Here is a 16,405-nt window from a genome sequence, read left to right as displayed (position 1 = left end):
GTGCTGGAGAATGTTATATCCGCTGCGTTTAGCCTGAAACAACAAAAAAAAAAAAACGCCAACTGATTTGGTCACACATGCGTGCTCACCTCCAGTCCACACACACAGAGCACCCACTGAGAAGACTAAGTATAAACACTGTACGCACACTTAAGAGCCAAACCACCAGGAGCCTATAATTTCCCCGGCTGCACGTGTTGAAAAAAAAAAAGACGGGACTCGGAGAATACATTTTAACTACTCCTGTGCTCTCACACATTCAAAAAATAACACTCAAAGGCCAAAATTGCATTAATGTGTCCTCCAGGGTTGGATATATCTGCATAAATGTGCAAACCGATACTTCATGTTGCAAGATGTTGACCTCCCAGTTACAGGAGGCCCGTGTGAAAGAAATTACCACCTTACCGGGAGAATGTTTTGGAAAAGTGCTATTTCCCAAAAGGCTTCTTTTTTTTTCTTTTTTTTTTTTACAGCAGTGCAGCACTCTAGAGGTATGTGGAAAATGGTTCATCCCAGGTGGTTGGCTGTCAAAGTGCCCTGAAGAAGGAAATTTCCCCTCGCAGAGACTTTGGCGGTTTCTGCGCGGTGCGTTCCAGCATGAATCGCAAGCTAATTCACCTCTGATGGATGCTTCGGTGGTCACAGAGGGACGGCTCTGCTGGGCTCGGAGAACTGAAGGGTTTTTTACGCTTTCGCAAATGACCACAGCCGGATAAAATGACACTTTAAGACCACAAAGAGTGTGAAACATCAGGCAGACACGACATCAGGGGAGCTGAGATTGAAGCATGGACGAAGGAGCAAACGGGGACAAGAATGAAAAAAGAAAAGAAGGAGCAACAAGAGGAATAGAATAGGAAGGGGGGGTGGGGAGGGGCAGGAAGTTCGGTCACCAACACATGACAACTTGAAGTCTATTCCATAGCCACTTTGACACAGATTCAGATACAGTCAGACATTAGATCACTTTGATGCAATCCGCCATTTTATGTGGTCTCTAAATGTTACGGGGACTTTCCAACATGAGAACCAAAACTCTGCGGTGAAACGGCAGACGTGCTTCCCTGCTGACAATATATAAAACTTCTAAAAAAAGGTATTTTTAACCTTCAAATTCAACCAAATACAGGGGGAAAAAAAGACTTTGCTTTTGCTTATTGGTACACATTTATGTCTGAGATGATCCTACTCCTCCACCGTCTTTTAAATGAACACCACAAATCTCTTCCCAGATGTCACGTGAGCCCGACACTCCGCCTTGCTGTACTCCAGCCAGGAGCCGTTGGTGAAGTATTCAGGGCCGTTCTAATATTACGTGTGTTTATTCACCTTCCAGGTTGCCCTGATGTGGTCGCTGGAGCTACAGACCGGTAGTCATGACATTTCTCATTACGGGACCGCCAGCGTGTCTCCCTCACATTCTGCATTAACCACACTGTGAATATGCCAAACCGAAGGACCACACAGATATGAATGTGTGTGTGTGTGTGTGTGTGTGTGTGTGTGTGTGTGTGTGTGTGTGTGTGTGTGTGTGTGTGTGTGTGTCTGTAAGGCCAAATGTGCCCAGACAGGCGGATGAATCTGACAATAAAAGCATGAAGCAGCAGGTTGTCCTCGTGGGGGGATCCTGCTGTATCTGCAGAATCAGAAACAGATTTATTATTATTATTATTATTTATTACCAAGAAGGATTTTACACCAATGAGGAATTTGTCTTGGTGACGATAAGGTGCATACATTGAGGACAATAACAATAAACAAACAGTGGCTATAATATATACAATATAAACAAACAGAGACATAAAGTGAGGGATGATTGATGGCAGGCAAAACAATAAAAAGGAATGCAATTAAAACAATTATTAAAAGTATGAAGTTCATACATAGTTAAAGGGAGAACCCATAAAAGATATTTGCAGAATGCTTTTTTAAAAAGTAATTTTTTTAGGTTTGGTTTAAAAACATCTGTAGACTTCAAATAAAGACGGAGGAGGAATAACTACTGAAGCATTTACTCATGCAGACAAATGAGTGTTTAGATTACACATATCAGTACGTCTACACGATGGGGATGATGCTCGGAGGAATAGTCAGTATTACAAATGAGAATTTTTCTGTATAATTATGTGCAAGTTCAGTCATGAACTGAACCATCAAGGTAAATGTGGAATAAAGTGTGCCAGCAGCAAAAAAAACAATAACTTTTCAAGTGCATTCTTGTAACCAATTTGAAATGACATATTATTAATGCCTCGGGCCCCTTTGAGTGAATAAGATAAGATGCATGGACTGTTTTTTAATATATAAACTGTGAAGTAAAGCATGCATGAGTGCTATCTTTCATCTGTGTGGTATCTGACTGCGTATCACCACTGCAGCCCAGAGAAAGAAAACCGCTGCTGTTTTTACATCTGTACGATGAGGTAAGGGTGTTATATGTCCACGCCCTGTATAATCCATGTTATCTTCATTTATTTATTTAAACATTAAACTTACACACACACATGCACACTTTTGGATGTTGGATAGTATTAAAAAATCTATAAAATAAGATATACATAGATGATATGTGAAGGGAATAAAGGGATGGAGCCTTTCTGAATGAAACGAGGGGCTCAAAGATGACCCTGTAACATAATAAACTATTGAAACATGAATTGGATGACCAGCAAAGAGCCCCAGCAGGATGTCTGAGTGGACTGCAGCGGAAAAAGGAGCTCCATTGTTGACTTACAAGGCTTTCCTGAGGTGGAAGATCCAACGATAGCTCGACACCACCATCTAGCGGCGGGAAACCAGAAACGCCAGGGGGAGGACATGCTGTATTATCAGCGGATACCTGCAGGGTTAAAGGGCACGGGGCTTTTAGGCGACTGTTTTTAGGATGTAAAACTAAACCACCAAAAAGAGTGATTTATTTCGTTGATTCGTCGGTTATTTTGTCATACAGTGACGTTAATGAGCGAGGATGGACGGGAAGTCACGCGCACACACACCAGAGACACGCGAGACAGGAGAGTGGATTCTCACGCATGCGCACTGCCGTCCGGCTTCTCGGCGTCTAGGAGATTGCGAGAAGATGATGCGGCTGAGCGGCCGGCGCGGACTGAATGCATAAACGGCCTACCTTAGTCATAGATTTCCCACTTGCCTTAGTGTAGCTTTCTTGCCAAAATTCGCTGTTTAATGTGGACACTGTAAGCGTGGAGAGCGATCGGCGACGACAGAGGAGGAAGAAGAAGAAGAAGAAGAAGAGGAGCGAAGCAGTAACTGAGAGGGAGTTGGGCAGCAAATTGCACCGGATGTCATTACACGCTCTTAAATATCGAGGACGTAAGTAACGCTTTTTATTATTATGTGTGTGCTGCATTGTGATTCATTCATTTGTATGTTAAATGCTTTTTTTTCTCCCCTGCATTTTATATTGCTGTTATTTTATTTTAATTTTTGTGTGTGGCTTAATTAAGAAGCGTCTGCTGGAAAAGAGGCCATCCCTTCATCCAAATCAATTAGCCAAGTGGAAGCTGAGGTTATTCTCTTGTCTTTTATTCGCTGTCAGCCCGCCCACCTGTTAAACCTGGAAAAATCCACACCTTTCAATTTTAGTATTATACGAATCTAAAAAAAAAGAGGATAAAACAAGTGTAAATTATGTTATTGACTATGTCTTAAAACAAATCAGCTCTATTATTATTATGTTCTATTGGAACAGTGTTATCCTAACAGTTGTATTCTCTAATTTATTCATTAACAAGGGCTTTATTCTGCTTTTTGTGTGTGTGTTCGTGTGTGCGCGCGCGCCATAGCACATGTAGGCAGATAACCATCAAACAGGCTCGTGGGTCGACGGGCATTTGTACTTAGGCCAACATCTAAGCTCGTTGATCAATTGAATTTAAGCCTCTTGAGCGGTCCGAGCGAAACCTGCTGACACATGCGCCCCTGTTTTTTTGTGTGCGCACAAACCCGGTTAACCCTCTCTATCTGATCTCCCTCCGCGGCCCTGCAGCGACAAACTAAACCCCCCGGGGGTGGCTATGTTGTTATACGGACCTAGATTATTATTATAGGAGTATTATCATCGAGCTCGCACCCATGTGGAATATGCCTCTCAGCACTTCCCTGTCAGTGGACAGAAGTCACTGTAGACAGAGCCATTCATTATTTAAAGGGCATCTGATCTGACGCATCGGATTAATTATGGATTAATATGGAGACACCTGCTCTCAGCTCTCAGGTGGATAAGAAGAGTTTGTTATGCAACGCTGCTTAATTACACTCAAGTGGGTGTACATTTCTCTCTTGACCAACTTTCCTGTCACTGAGTTAAAGGAGGTTAGGGGACGTCTCATCAACCTGGAAGAGAGAAAAGAGACACATGAACAATAAGTTACAGATCCACCCCCCCCCCCCCCCCCCCCCCCCCCTTTTGTCTAATGCTTGTGACTGGCCCGGGTCCTTCAACGACGACAATCAATGGAAAGTGCATTAGCATCTGGTGGAGGTTAATGTTACCCAATGCGCTCCTCCAGGATGTTTGCAGCAAATGATTGAAAGAGTGTAATGGGGGAAGAAAAGGCAACTCTATCCATTCATTTGTAATGAGCTGAAAAAAATTGCATCCATTCTGCAGAGCATAATGTGACGCAACACAACACAAGAGCCTGTGACAGTCTGACAAGAACTCCATGAACAAATACGTGCACATCCACGATGTGTGTTTCCCTGCAGGATTCGTGGAGAGCCACATACTGGAACGGTTACGTAGCGTAGCTCCTCGTGCTGCTAGTTACAATGATAGGATACATGTGGCCTGTAATTTAATTTGGGTGACTCTCTCACTGACGTTGCCTCTCTCTCTCCATCTCTCTCTCTCCATGCCACAGTGTAATCGGGACCGAAGGCAGAGCCATGGAGGTTGTAACGCATCTCGTGAACGACACTGTAGAATTTTACAAATGGGGCCTTACTATATCAGGTAAGATTCTTTACAATCACTCGTTTTGCAAAGGGATGATTAGATGTATGGTTATTGAAAAATGTCAGTTATGACACAAATTAGCAGGCCAGTGCACGGAGAAAGTGCCCAATTTGTCATAATCAGCATGATATACATGGCATACGCAGCAAAATCTAGCAGGTCAAAGTTGAACTAGGAAGCAGCCGCTGGTCGTTTTAACCAGAAGTTTATATAATATGATGAAACTCTCTGTCACTAAGTACATTGTTATCACTACCCATACGAATAATGTCAACACTGCAAAAAGTATGTTCATTGTGTTCATCAGGATGCTACAATGTGACTGTCATAAAGTGTGCTGTGCAGGATTGTGAGCATCACGTGTGTGAATAAAACAACAGCTGTGCGGTTGTTGGGCCAGCATGCCTCACATTTTAACCCCTCGTTTCCCCCCAGACAAGAGGGTGGAGAGCTGGCCGATGATGTCATCTCCCGTCCCCACTCTGGCCATCAGCTGCCTGTACCTGCTCTTCCTGTGGGCGGGGCCTCGATACATGCAGGACCGCCAGCCCTACACACTCAGGAAGACCCTCATAGTCTACAACTTCAGCATGGTGGTCCTCAACTTTTACATCGCCAAAGAGGTAAAGAGGTGGAGATCACCACACGTATTACAGAAGCACGCACGGCGTGTACTCCTTTATTTTCTGTCGGGGAAAGAAATGAAGTGTTACCAAATGGCTTTACACTCACATTTGAATATAAATATACACATTGAGTACTATTTTATAGACTCCATACACGACAATGTAATTAATAAGACTATTTCTCTCATCATGCATGTCTTATTTCTGCTTGTTGCTACACAGAATGCATGAAAAGACACTTAGCAAGGGGCTGTACGCCTGATTACTTATTTAAAAGCAAATGATGCAGAAACCAAGCCGTTCCTCCATTATTATGATTATTCTGGAGCAACAATGTGCAATTTCTGATGTCTAATAGCTCTCAGTTGTTTCTTAACAGCCCTTTTTTTAATAGAAAACTCAATACGTGTTTGTAAAACATCCTTTAGCGTTTACAACCTCCTTTTTTTTTTTTAGAAAACGTGCGTGTCAGCAGGGATTACTTCTGTTCACTGCTTTAGATGTTTGGAAATGTCTGCCGGTTTCCTCTCAGCCGTCTTCTGAGGTTTGTGGTTTCTGTCTTCCAGCTCCTAATAGCCTCTAGAGCAGCCGGCTACAGCTACCTCTGTCAGCCAGTCAGCTACTCCACTGATGTCAACGAAGTCAGGGTAAGCTTCCCTCCGACACACATTCACACACCTCTACGCGACTGCCGAACCATCCCGAAACATTTTTACCTTTTGGTAATCGCGAAAGTAAGCGGTGAGCATTTAGACACGTCGCAGGTTAAATGAGGAACGAAGCGGATGGAGATCAAAGTTTATAGCTCAAAGGGATTTCAGGACAACGGGGGCGTGGCCTACATACAGATGGGCGGGGTTGGTTGGTCTCACCACCGTGATGCCCCGCCCCCCCTCCCCAGCTCCACCCTCGAGGCCGATGGCAGGATGCCACGCCGCCGTAGAGCAGAGAGCAGCCATGTGTACTACGTGCATGTGTGCATCAGGCTGCGAGGAGTCGGGAGTTAAACCGACGCACGTCGCTGCGGGACATTTAAGAGTTCATATACGGGGTCGGAATAATATGCAGTTGTCTCGTCTTTTATAGTGTCAAACAAATGTTATGCATGAATTAATTTCTCCTGGGTGATTGTGACACATCATGTGATCATTGCACCTGGTCAATGATGCATTTAAATAGGAATAAACAGAGGATTGTGTCTGAAAACAAAATATTACAACTTTATGGGCAACAGTGTGTAAATGTTTTCACGTATGTATAAACACCTCGTTAGAAAACAGGGAATATACTATATATAGTATATCAAACCTAAATGACGGTATCGTATTCGCAGTCTAAAGCCGTTATCTATCAAAGACGGCGTCGTGTTCTGTGGCGTTCGTGTCTAATACCCCCTGTTTCATGTCTCCAGATAGCGTCTGCTCTCTGGTGGTACTACATCTCCAAGGGAGTGGAGTTCCTGGACACGGTCTTTTTCATCCTGAGGAAGAAGTTCACCCAGGTCAGCTTCCTCCACGTCTACCACCACTGCACCATGTTCATCCTCTGGTGGATCGGCATCAAGTGGGTTCCCGGCGGACAGTGTGAGTAGAAAAAAAACAAAGAAGGATCCTGATCTTCATGTTGTTGGATTCGTCTAGACTGTCGTTTTTGAATTAAGATAATGAACGCTTAATGTTTCCACAGCGTTTTTCGGTGCAACCATCAACTCGTCCATCCACGTCCTCATGTACGGTTACTACGGCCTGGCAGCTTTGGGACCTCATATGCAGAAGTACCTCTGGTGGAAGAAATACCTCACCATTATTCAGATGGTGGGTGTAACTGTGTGTGTTAAACTATTATTAGCACTCGTTTTACTGCGAGTTCTGTTCAGTAATAACGATGAGGGCATCGAGATCTACGTATGTCGGGGTGTTAAAAAGATGTTGTTTTATTTGGCTTTGAGAAATATTCACAATTTTATTTAGAAGCAGAATAGAGAGAGGGAGAGGGGGATAGATAGATAGATAGATAGATAGATAGATAGATAGATAGATAGATAGATAGATAGATAGATAGATAGATAGATAGATAGATAGATAGATAGATAGATAGATAGATAGATTTATTTTATTATTTGAATAACTTTTTTACATTTTGTGTGTTCCAACAGATCCAGTTCCACGTGACCATCGGCCACGCCGGCCACTCCCTCTACACGGGCTGTCCGTTCCCGGCCTGGATGCAGTGGGCTCTGATCGGCTACGCCGTCACCTTCATCATCCTCTTCGCCAACTTCTACTACCACGCGTACCGACGCAAACCTTCCTCCGCGGCGAAGGGGGCCAAGGCCGTGGCGAACGGCACCTCCGTGGTGACTAACGGCCATAGCAAAGCGGAGGAGGCGGAGGATAACGGGACGAGGCAAAAGAAAAGAAGAGCGAAAAGGGAGTAAAGGAATGAAGGCGATTTAAAAAAAAAAATAATAAAATGTAAAAAAGAGGACAGTTTGTTTTAAAGGCCAGAGAAGGGAGGGAGGGGTAGGGGAGGGATGAACAGAAACCAGACTTGGCTTCGTCATCCCTGCGCGTTACGTAGAAAGATGTGATTTGTGACCATCTGGGGAAAAAGGTGAGAGGGTAGAAGTGTGTGTTGTGTCTGTAAGGGGGTTTTTGAGAGGAAGAGAGGGGTGTTGGTTGTCTTCATAGCAAGCAAGATGCTGATCACGTAGGCTCCGTGCTCTTCTGTCCAACTGGACCTAATAGGACCAACGATATTAAAAAAAAAGGGGCCTAACAAACTGCTCAGCATCCACTCACTGATCAACCAAAATTCACCTCCAACTTTTGTACTCTGGATTCCAGTATTGTTTTAACTGAAAGCTTACATAGTCTTTAATATGCTAAATTATTTTCTAGTGCTCTCAAAGAGTTTTAATGATTTTAACTATTACCAACAAAAGGACATGCAGATGTTTATACCAAAGGTTTTTTTTTTCATGATTTGTTACGAATTGTACGAATTCTTAGTTGAGCAAAGTTAGCAAACGGAGAAAAAAAAAATCACAGTAGGACATTCTCACAACTGCCATTCACTGTATTTAACTACTTTTCAATCATCTACATCATCTACCAATCCGATATGTCACGGACGTTCCATTCTCTGCTGTCTCAAACTCATATAACTGTGCTGCAAATACGGAACGACATGCCGTTTTTCTGTGTGTTCATCGTGAATTTAAAACCTGGTTTCAAACTTGGGGGGGGGACGGGGAGTGTAGTTTCTTTTAGTATTTATGCAAATTTGTGGGTATCTTTGTTATAATATTTTTTTTTTTTTGTGGGTCCTCATGATTTCTTTCTTTTTGCTGTGCGATGTAGCCGAGGTGCAAGAATAAGAGATTTGAAAGTCAGCTGAATATTGTCTCACTGCCATGTAGGACTGAAGGGAAACGCCTCCTGGAAAGGGCTTCTTCTTCTTCTTCTTCTTCTTTTTTTTAAAGAAAACAAATGGTTATTTCATTGTCTTATTAAGAATAAAATCAACACAGCTTCTGACTGCACATATGACAGAAATAAAGACAATGTCAGCACCCCATAGCTTACGTGTGTGTGTGTCTTTGTGTGAAATCGATTCTTAAACAACCCCCCACCCTCATCCTCCTATTTCCACCCTCTGCTCACTCCTCTACTTCCTTCATCTCGCCTCCATCCTGGGATCTTCAGGATGGAAAGGGCTTTTCTAGGTGTGTGTGTGTGTGTGTGTGTGTGTGTGTGTGAGGCCGAGGTAGGCTGGGTCTTTGGCCTGTCCAGACAGATCTGCCCTAATCTTTGGGGGTAAATTGGCTTTAGCTGCAAAAGAGCTTATTTCCACGTCACTCCACGAGATGCCCAGGAAAGCAGGTCACTGGAAGAGAAGCCTTCACTAATCTGCCATGAGGTTCCTACTGTAACTCCGAAACGGTACTTGGCTTTGGTGTAGTGTTGAAGTGATTGTATAATACATTTACTACTGTGTAATAAACGGCAGAGCAAAAAGAAAGAAAAACAGGAGATGCACGTTTTGGCCCCAAATATTAGCAAATACACGTTTTTACAAGAACCAAAGTGAGATCTGCTGTGGATTTAATATCCTGGTTAATTATAGACGTGTATCCCTCCCTCTCATCCACATTCTCACACTCTGCATCCATTCCTTCATTAGCGTTTGACAAAGACTGTTTCTTTATGCACCCGTGGCATCGGGGTGGCGGTGGAAGGAAGGAGGTCTAAGGGCGTAGATGTGAATGATTGACTGGATGAGATGAGTGAGAGGCGGGAGTATTTGTCCTCCAAGGGGACACAGAGGGATCTAAGCCAGGGACTAAGAGGATTGCAGAAGGGCCAAGGCTTTTCTATTGAAGGCATTTAGCACAGGTCACTATAACCTGCATCCCTGCTGCTGCTGCAGGAACATACACATACCTGCATGCACACACATACTATGGAGCTTGGGCACAGGTCTGCCAGCCAGATTTCATGGTATAGAAGTTCATACATCCCCATGCAACACTCTTAAGAAAGCGATGTAAGCATAAAACCAATAGCTGGATCCCCAAACATGTTGCTCTCTTCCTGCCTTTGATTGTGTGCAGATGGTTTCAGTAGTCGACTGACCCACCCGGTCCTGTGAGACGGCCCGTCTGCTGGAGGGTGAAGGGTCAGTTTGCATGGGGTTAAACCACTGCAAACCTGACCCGTCACTCACTCATCTCATTAGCAATTATATGACTAAGGAGCTCATTCTATAGGCCTAACAGAGTGGAAACAGTCAGCGTTTTACTGGCTCTCCGTCTGTGTGGGACAGATTGCCTCCAGAGCTCGTGCAGAAGCAGTTGTGGGTGTGGAGAGCGCCCTCTTCTGGGCTCCAGTTCAGTGACAGTGTATGTATTTGGTCAGAAATACATGAGAAGACAATAACATTTTAAATTAATTAATTAAAAATGTTGCAGAATATGAATTAAAATGATAACACTGCATTTACAGTTGGGGTCCACGTTCAAATGATCTTGCGCTCACATGGTGCATATTTCAAAATAAATGTGTGCTCAAAGGGGCATTTTACCAATTATGTGCTTTCTTGCAGATGAGTGGTTTTACAAGAGACAGATTTGAAAAAGGAATGGACACAAGATAGCCCAACTTTTAGTCCCTACTCCTAAGCTCCAAAAAACATCAGATCCTACAATTCCCATAATGCAACTCAGTCTCTCCTCATGCCACATCTTCTAAACTGCTTGTCCAAAGTTCATACAGTAACACAGGCTTCCTGTCACATCATCCAACAAAACATGGTGGAGTATCCCTTTAATTACTTCAGCCTACTAATTAAATGGTCGTGACTGTTCCTTTAACTCTGTCCAGACAGTAATAACTGCACTGGAGTGAGTGTTCCTGCAGTGTAGGTTTATGGAGTTACTGTAAAGGAATATCAAATGCTGCTCTTTATTGTAAATTAGTATAATTACAGTGTAAATATTGTGCAATAACAACCTATACTTAATTATGACCATCCCACTAAAACTAAATTTAAAAGAGATGGGGGGGGGGGTTGCTTCCTGGTGTGACGTACATCCCCACGTCATGTGGTCAGTGCCCCCTGGTGTCAGCGACTCTGCGGTAAGAATTCACACATTGTGTGGAGAAAAAAAATGCATTTTTTTGGACTTTTAAAAATAAATGTTGTCCGTCGGTTGCAGTCGGATCCAGCAGGATAAAGTCGGTCCTAGACTGAAGGAGTCCGGGACTCCAGCTCCCTTGTGAAGTTGTGTGTCAGGAGACTGAGCGGGCATGTTGCAGAAAAGCGCCCTCTAGAGGTTTGCACGGGAAGCATCTTCTTCCAAGTCAAAACTGTAGTTTTATGAATGTTTCCATGTGATTTCAACTGGCTTCGCTTTGTAATTAAATTTGCTTGGGAATAAGTTTCCATTTTAACTAATTATAAACAACTTCATATCCCAGCCTGTGTTTGTAGTTTAATTCCTGCGGAGCAGAGGATGAAGGCTGCCGCCGGCGGCGCTGCAGCTCCGCGTCCGTCAGCAGCAGCAGCGGACAATAGCGCAGGGAGGAGGAGGAGGCAGCACCGGGCTCGCTCGCCGGCCACAGCAGCCCAGGAAGGGCCCACCCAGCGAGCTCCGAGACGCCCAGGCCGCTCCACGTCTCCTCTCCCCGCGGGAAGGAACAGCATCGTCGGCGTCGGGCAGAGCTGGAGCTCCGCCGACGGAAGCGAGAGGGAGCCCGAGAGCCGCGGAGGGGCAGCTGTTCACCCGGATGGTGCTGAAGCTGATGTAGTCAGAGCGAACAGGGCGGATGCTGCCGGGGACGAGCCGACACATTTATCAGCATCGGCCCGCCGCTCCGCTTTACGCCTGCCCTGCCTCAAAGGCGACTCCCCCCGGCGTCTGTTGGCCGGCCGAGCGTCGTCCTCCGAGAAAAGGAGGCCGGTCGGAGAGGAAGGAGGCCGTCGGGAGAGAAGCGGCTGCGGCTCGGGCCTCGGTTTGGGTTTATGGAGAGGAGGGTGCTTGCAGGCTGAACTCATCCAATTTCACCTGCATAAGAGACTGAGAAGACGCGCCGCGAGGATGCAGACCAAGACGGACAACATGGGGACGGAGGAGGCCGCTCCGGGAGAGCCGGAGCCGGCTGCAGAGGCGACAGAGGCGGGGTCCGTGACACAGCAGGACCAGGCCTTCGAAGACGAGATGGAGAGACTGCTTGACGAAAATGATGATCTTAAGGTTTGATTCGTTTTTTTTTTAATGTCAGGCTGGTGCCGTGTCATCAGATAGGGATGATTCAAAATGTATTAGGTAAATAAATAAAAAACAGTGTGCCACCAGATCAGAATCAGAACAAATGTGTTTTTAGTTGAAGCCTATGTGGGCCCATAAAACCCTGGTGGCTCATTACTCAGGGGTAAATCTTGTGTTTGCAGTGCCAGAGATGAGTAGACATCAAATCCACCATGTGAGAAAATAAAGCAAAGACCTCAGTTAACAATTCCCTGGCACCAGATGACTAATTGGTTATTGATCACATGGATCTACTGGGATCAATGGTATGCGGTGTTAAAATGAGCTACAACCAAGGGTGTGAACAGCTGGGATTTGCATGTTGTCATACAAGACAAAATTATATTTTTATCGAAATACATCGAAGCAACTCGCACCCACATGAAACACATTTGAGTTCAGATAATTCTGCATGTGTTTAATCATGTGCACTTCTCTGAAGCCGACTACATTTGGCTCAAATCCCAAACACCCATCATCTACTCTGTGGAGTCAAAAGTTACACTCTAAAAACCCCAAACAGCCGGTCTTAATCTTAACCATCTCACCACCGCGCCACATAATCTCTCTACTATGCACTCACCAGTGTGAAATTGAGGAGATGAGGACCGAGATGGACGAGATGCGGGACACGTTCTACGAGGAAGACACGTGTCAGCTGCAGGAGATGAGGCGTGAGCTGGAGCGGGCCAATAAAAACTGCCGGATCCTGCAGTATCGTCTGAGGAAGGCTGAGAGGAAGCGGCTGCGCTACGCCCAGACGGGAGAGATCGATGAGGAGCTGCTCAGGAGTCTGGAGCAGGACCTGAAGGTGCAGAGTGGGAGGGGGGGTGCTCAAACTCTCTGTTTATGTCTGGGAGCAGTCCCAAGGATGTGTATGCAAGCTTTCAATACAGTCACTGCAACAGGTGGAAAGCTTTGACTCCTAATCCTTTAGCTGGTTAATAAATTATCTTTATGTGGAGTCATTTTGTATGTTAAAGCCCAAAGATAAGTAAACTCAAGATACAAATCACCAAGGCTGTGAGTGAAAGCATATCCTCCCCACAATAACTTATAATAATAAATCTGCAGGTGGCGAAGGACGTGTCCGTGAGGCTGCACCACGAGCTGGAAAAGGTGGAGGAGAAGCGCACAAAGACGGAGGAGGAGAATGAAAAGCTGAGACAGAAACTGATAGAGGTGGAGGTGACCAAACAAGCCTTGCAGAATGAACTAGACAAAACCAAAGAGGTAAGTAAAAACCTCCACAAATGGGACAAATACACAACCATGATACTAACAAATCATTATAAATACAAATACTAATCTTAGTGTGGTGTCCTCCTGCAGTCTCAAAAAAGAAGAGGAAGCAAGGACATCCAGAAGACAGACAGGAAGTCAGCACAGACTCCTACAGAGGTGAGAGGTTTTGTATAAAATGTCTTTTTTGTAAGAGTAAGAAATTCATCTTTCGAAAGAAACATTTGCTGTCCTGTTTGAATAATTCATATTTTCCCTTGGTTGCATATTTGCGAGAAGATGCCAAGAGGCCAAAGCAAAGAAAGACAAGTATATGTTTAAATGCAAGCTGAGAGTTTGCAGAGCTCCGGGAATTAAACATCCTCTAAATCCAAAGAGTACGCTACAAAATCTTCTCTTTAATCTTAAATCCTCTCGTCTTATTGCAGAGACCAACTTCGTGAACTTCAGGATTACCTTTTTTTTTCGACTTGAATGCACGTAACAGTCTGTGTTGTCTCTCTGCTCCAGGAGGACAACGAGGACCTCAAGTGCCAGTTAGCTTTCATCAAAGAGGAAGCTGTGCTCATGAGAAAGAAGACGGCCAAGATCGACAAAGAGAAGGACCGTCTGGAGCAAGAGCTGCAGAAGTACCGCTCCTTCTACGGTGAACTGGACAGCACCCATCCTAAAGGGGAGGCCGGGGGGCCGCCCACCACACGGGAGTCAGAGCTGAAGCTCCGGCTGCGTCTGGTGGAGGAGGAGGCCAACATCCTGGGGAGGAAAATAGTAGAGTTGGAGGTAAGAGCAGATGATGCTATGGGGTCTGATAAGGGAGTAATACCTCAATGTGAGTGCTGAGCTGCTCCTTCTACCCCGCAGGTGGAAAACCGTGGGTTGAGGGCCGAGCTCGACGACCTCCGTGGCGAGGGAGAGGGCGCCGGAGGCTCTGGGGGCGGAGCGATGGGTGGGGGCGGCTCGGGGCGAGGCCTTGGCGATGACCTGACGGAGCTCCGGCAGCAGCTGCAGCTGGTGGAGGACGAGGCGGAGCTGCTGAGGAGGAACCTCGCTGACGTCGAAGATCAAAACAAGAGAGTGACGGCCGAGCTAAACAAGTTACGGTTCAAAGCCGGTACCCATGAAGGAGGTGGCAGGCATGGGAGTGGAGGAGGAGGAGGAGGGAGTGATGGAGCAAAGGCAGAAGCCCTGCAGGAGGAGCTGAAGGCGGCGAGGCTTCAGATCAATGATCTGAGTGGCAAGGTATTACAAGTTAATTGATAACATTGATATTCATTTCCTTTTGGATTATGAGTTGCCATAAAATATTCTGAAATTCTGTGTTTAAATCACAGCAGTGCTTTGAGCTAATTGCTAATGTTGGCATGTCAACATGCTACGCTAACAAAGCAAAAATGCTGATTTATCGAATTAATTTAATATTAACCATGATTTTTTTTTTGCAGGCATTTGATCATAAACCAAAATATTGCACAAATCAAAATTTCGATCAAAGTGATCATGTTGCAATGCATGTCCTATTAAGTACAAATGTGATGACTAACTGCAACCTCTCTTTGTCTTCACTCAGGTGATGCAGCTACAGTACGAGAACCGCGTTCTCCTCTCCAACATGCAGCGCTACGACCTGGCCTCCCACCTCTCCCTGCGGCCCAGCCCCCGGGACAGCGACGCGGAGAGCGATGCCGGCGGCGCCGCGAGCGGTCGCCGCGAGAGCGACGAGGACTCCACCTCCTCTCGCCTCCTCCCACCTCACCGCAAGCGCGAGGGCCCCGTGGGTGGGGAGAGTGACTCAGACGAGGTCAGAAACAACAATGGGAGCAGCCGTTGCCTGACGCCCACGCGGGGCCTCTACACGCCCACCGGGCACGAGGGCGCCGCCTCCGCCTTGGCACGCTTCCTGCCCGTCGGCCGGTGCAGCCTGCGCGAAAGGCAGCACATGACTGACATCCGCGTCGAGGCGGAGAGGCTCGTCCGGACCATCGACAGGCTCATCGCCGACACGGCCACCATCATCGCCGAGGCGAGGGTCTACGTTACCAACGGCGACCTGATGTACGGGAGAGGAGGCGAGGAGGGCGGAGAGGAGGATGGGGGCAGGATCAGGGAACACGAGCTGCTGTATCGCATCAACGCCCAGATGAAGGCCTTCCGCAAAGAGCTGCAGACCTTCATAGACAGACTGGAAGTGCCGAGGCTGGAGGACAGGGAGGCGGAGGAGCCGCTGTCGGTGAGAAGAAAACTAGTCTAAAATGTCTATATGTTGTATATTCGATGTCTCAAAGGGTTTAATGCTGACTCTGTTTCTTCCCCTTTCTCACTAAATCCAACCCCCCGGTTCGTCCCCCAGATGTTCCAGCCCATCATTTTGCTCATCCTCATACTCGTGTTATTCTCATCCCTCTCTTACGCCACCATCTTTAAACTCGTCTTTCTTTTTACTCTCTTCTTTGTTCTGTGATGTACGCCTCCCTTAATTCACATCATCCCTCGTTTGTTTTTTGCTCTGTTGTTGTTTGTCTTTTTCTTTCTTCCCCGCATCATCTGTTGCCACGGTAACCAGAAACACAGGAAAAAGCTCAGCACTCACCAAGGCTACGGGTCCCATTTCAAGAGAGCGTGGCCCCTCGATTCAACGCACGAGTCTACATTATCCATAACACGTCCACTGTCCGCATCTGTCCCTCGAGAAGGTGAGTGACAGTGTGCAACTGTGACAGATTATCACTTCTTTATATCACTAGT

At 45.9% G+C, this 16,405-nt stretch overlaps 2 protein-coding genes across 2 annotated transcripts; both read left to right on the top strand.

Moving 5' to 3' along the window:
* The first annotated feature begins 3,051 nt into the window (after positions 1 to 3,051).
* Positions 3,052 to 9,084, top strand: LOC311026577 (very long chain fatty acid elongase 4-like). The gene is made up of 7 exons (XM_084030221.1): positions 3,052 to 3,336; positions 4,890 to 4,981; positions 5,420 to 5,607; positions 6,177 to 6,257; positions 7,022 to 7,193; positions 7,297 to 7,424; positions 7,766 to 9,084. The coding sequence occupies exons 2-7, from the start codon at positions 4,915 to 4,917 to the stop codon at positions 8,045 to 8,047; spliced, it is 918 nt and encodes a 305-aa protein (XP_083886347.1). The 5' UTR covers positions 3,052 to 3,336; positions 4,890 to 4,914; the 3' UTR covers positions 8,048 to 9,084.
* A 3,008-nt stretch (positions 9,085 to 12,092) lies between these two features.
* On the top strand, positions 12,093 to 16,149 carry LOC311027284 (microtubule cross-linking factor 3-like). The gene is made up of 8 exons (XM_084031230.1): positions 12,093 to 12,367; positions 13,008 to 13,232; positions 13,496 to 13,654; positions 13,754 to 13,822; positions 14,174 to 14,443; positions 14,525 to 14,902; positions 15,231 to 15,890; positions 16,011 to 16,149. Exons 1-8 carry the CDS (start codon positions 12,212 to 12,214, stop codon positions 16,119 to 16,121), a joined length of 2,028 nt encoding a protein of 675 aa, XP_083887356.1. The 5' UTR covers positions 12,093 to 12,211; the 3' UTR covers positions 16,122 to 16,149.
* Positions 16,150 to 16,405: the final 256 nt, after the last annotated feature.

Source organism: Eutrigla gurnardus (genome assembly GCF_963514095.1).
Source record: "Eutrigla gurnardus genome assembly, chromosome: 16".
Classification (NCBI taxonomy): Eukaryota; Metazoa; Chordata; class Actinopteri; order Perciformes; family Triglidae; genus Eutrigla; species Eutrigla gurnardus.
The sequence above is the reverse complement of the archived record's forward strand: the minus strand, read 5'-3'. Positions and strand labels throughout refer to the sequence as shown.

Coding starts and splice junctions, on each gene's coding strand:
- LOC311027284 (XM_084031230.1), top strand. CDS start 12,212: ATGCAGACCAAGACGGACAACATGGGGACGGAGGAGGCCGCTCCGGGA. Junction 13,233..13,495: donor GTCTGGAGCAGGACCTGAAG/GTGCAGAGTGGG, acceptor ATAAATCTGCAG/GTGGCGAAGGACGTGTCCGT. Junction 15,891..16,010: donor AGGCGGAGGAGCCGCTGTCG/GTGAGAAGAAAA, acceptor TTCGTCCCCCAG/ATGTTCCAGCCCATCATTTT.
- LOC311026577 (XM_084030221.1), top strand. CDS start 4,915: ATGGAGGTTGTAACGCATCTCGTGAACGACACTGTAGAATTTTACAAA. Junction 5,608..6,176: donor ACTTTTACATCGCCAAAGAG/GTAAAGAGGTGG, acceptor TCTGTCTTCCAG/CTCCTAATAGCCTCTAGAGC. Junction 7,425..7,765: donor ACCTCACCATTATTCAGATG/GTGGGTGTAACT, acceptor GTGTTCCAACAG/ATCCAGTTCCACGTGACCAT.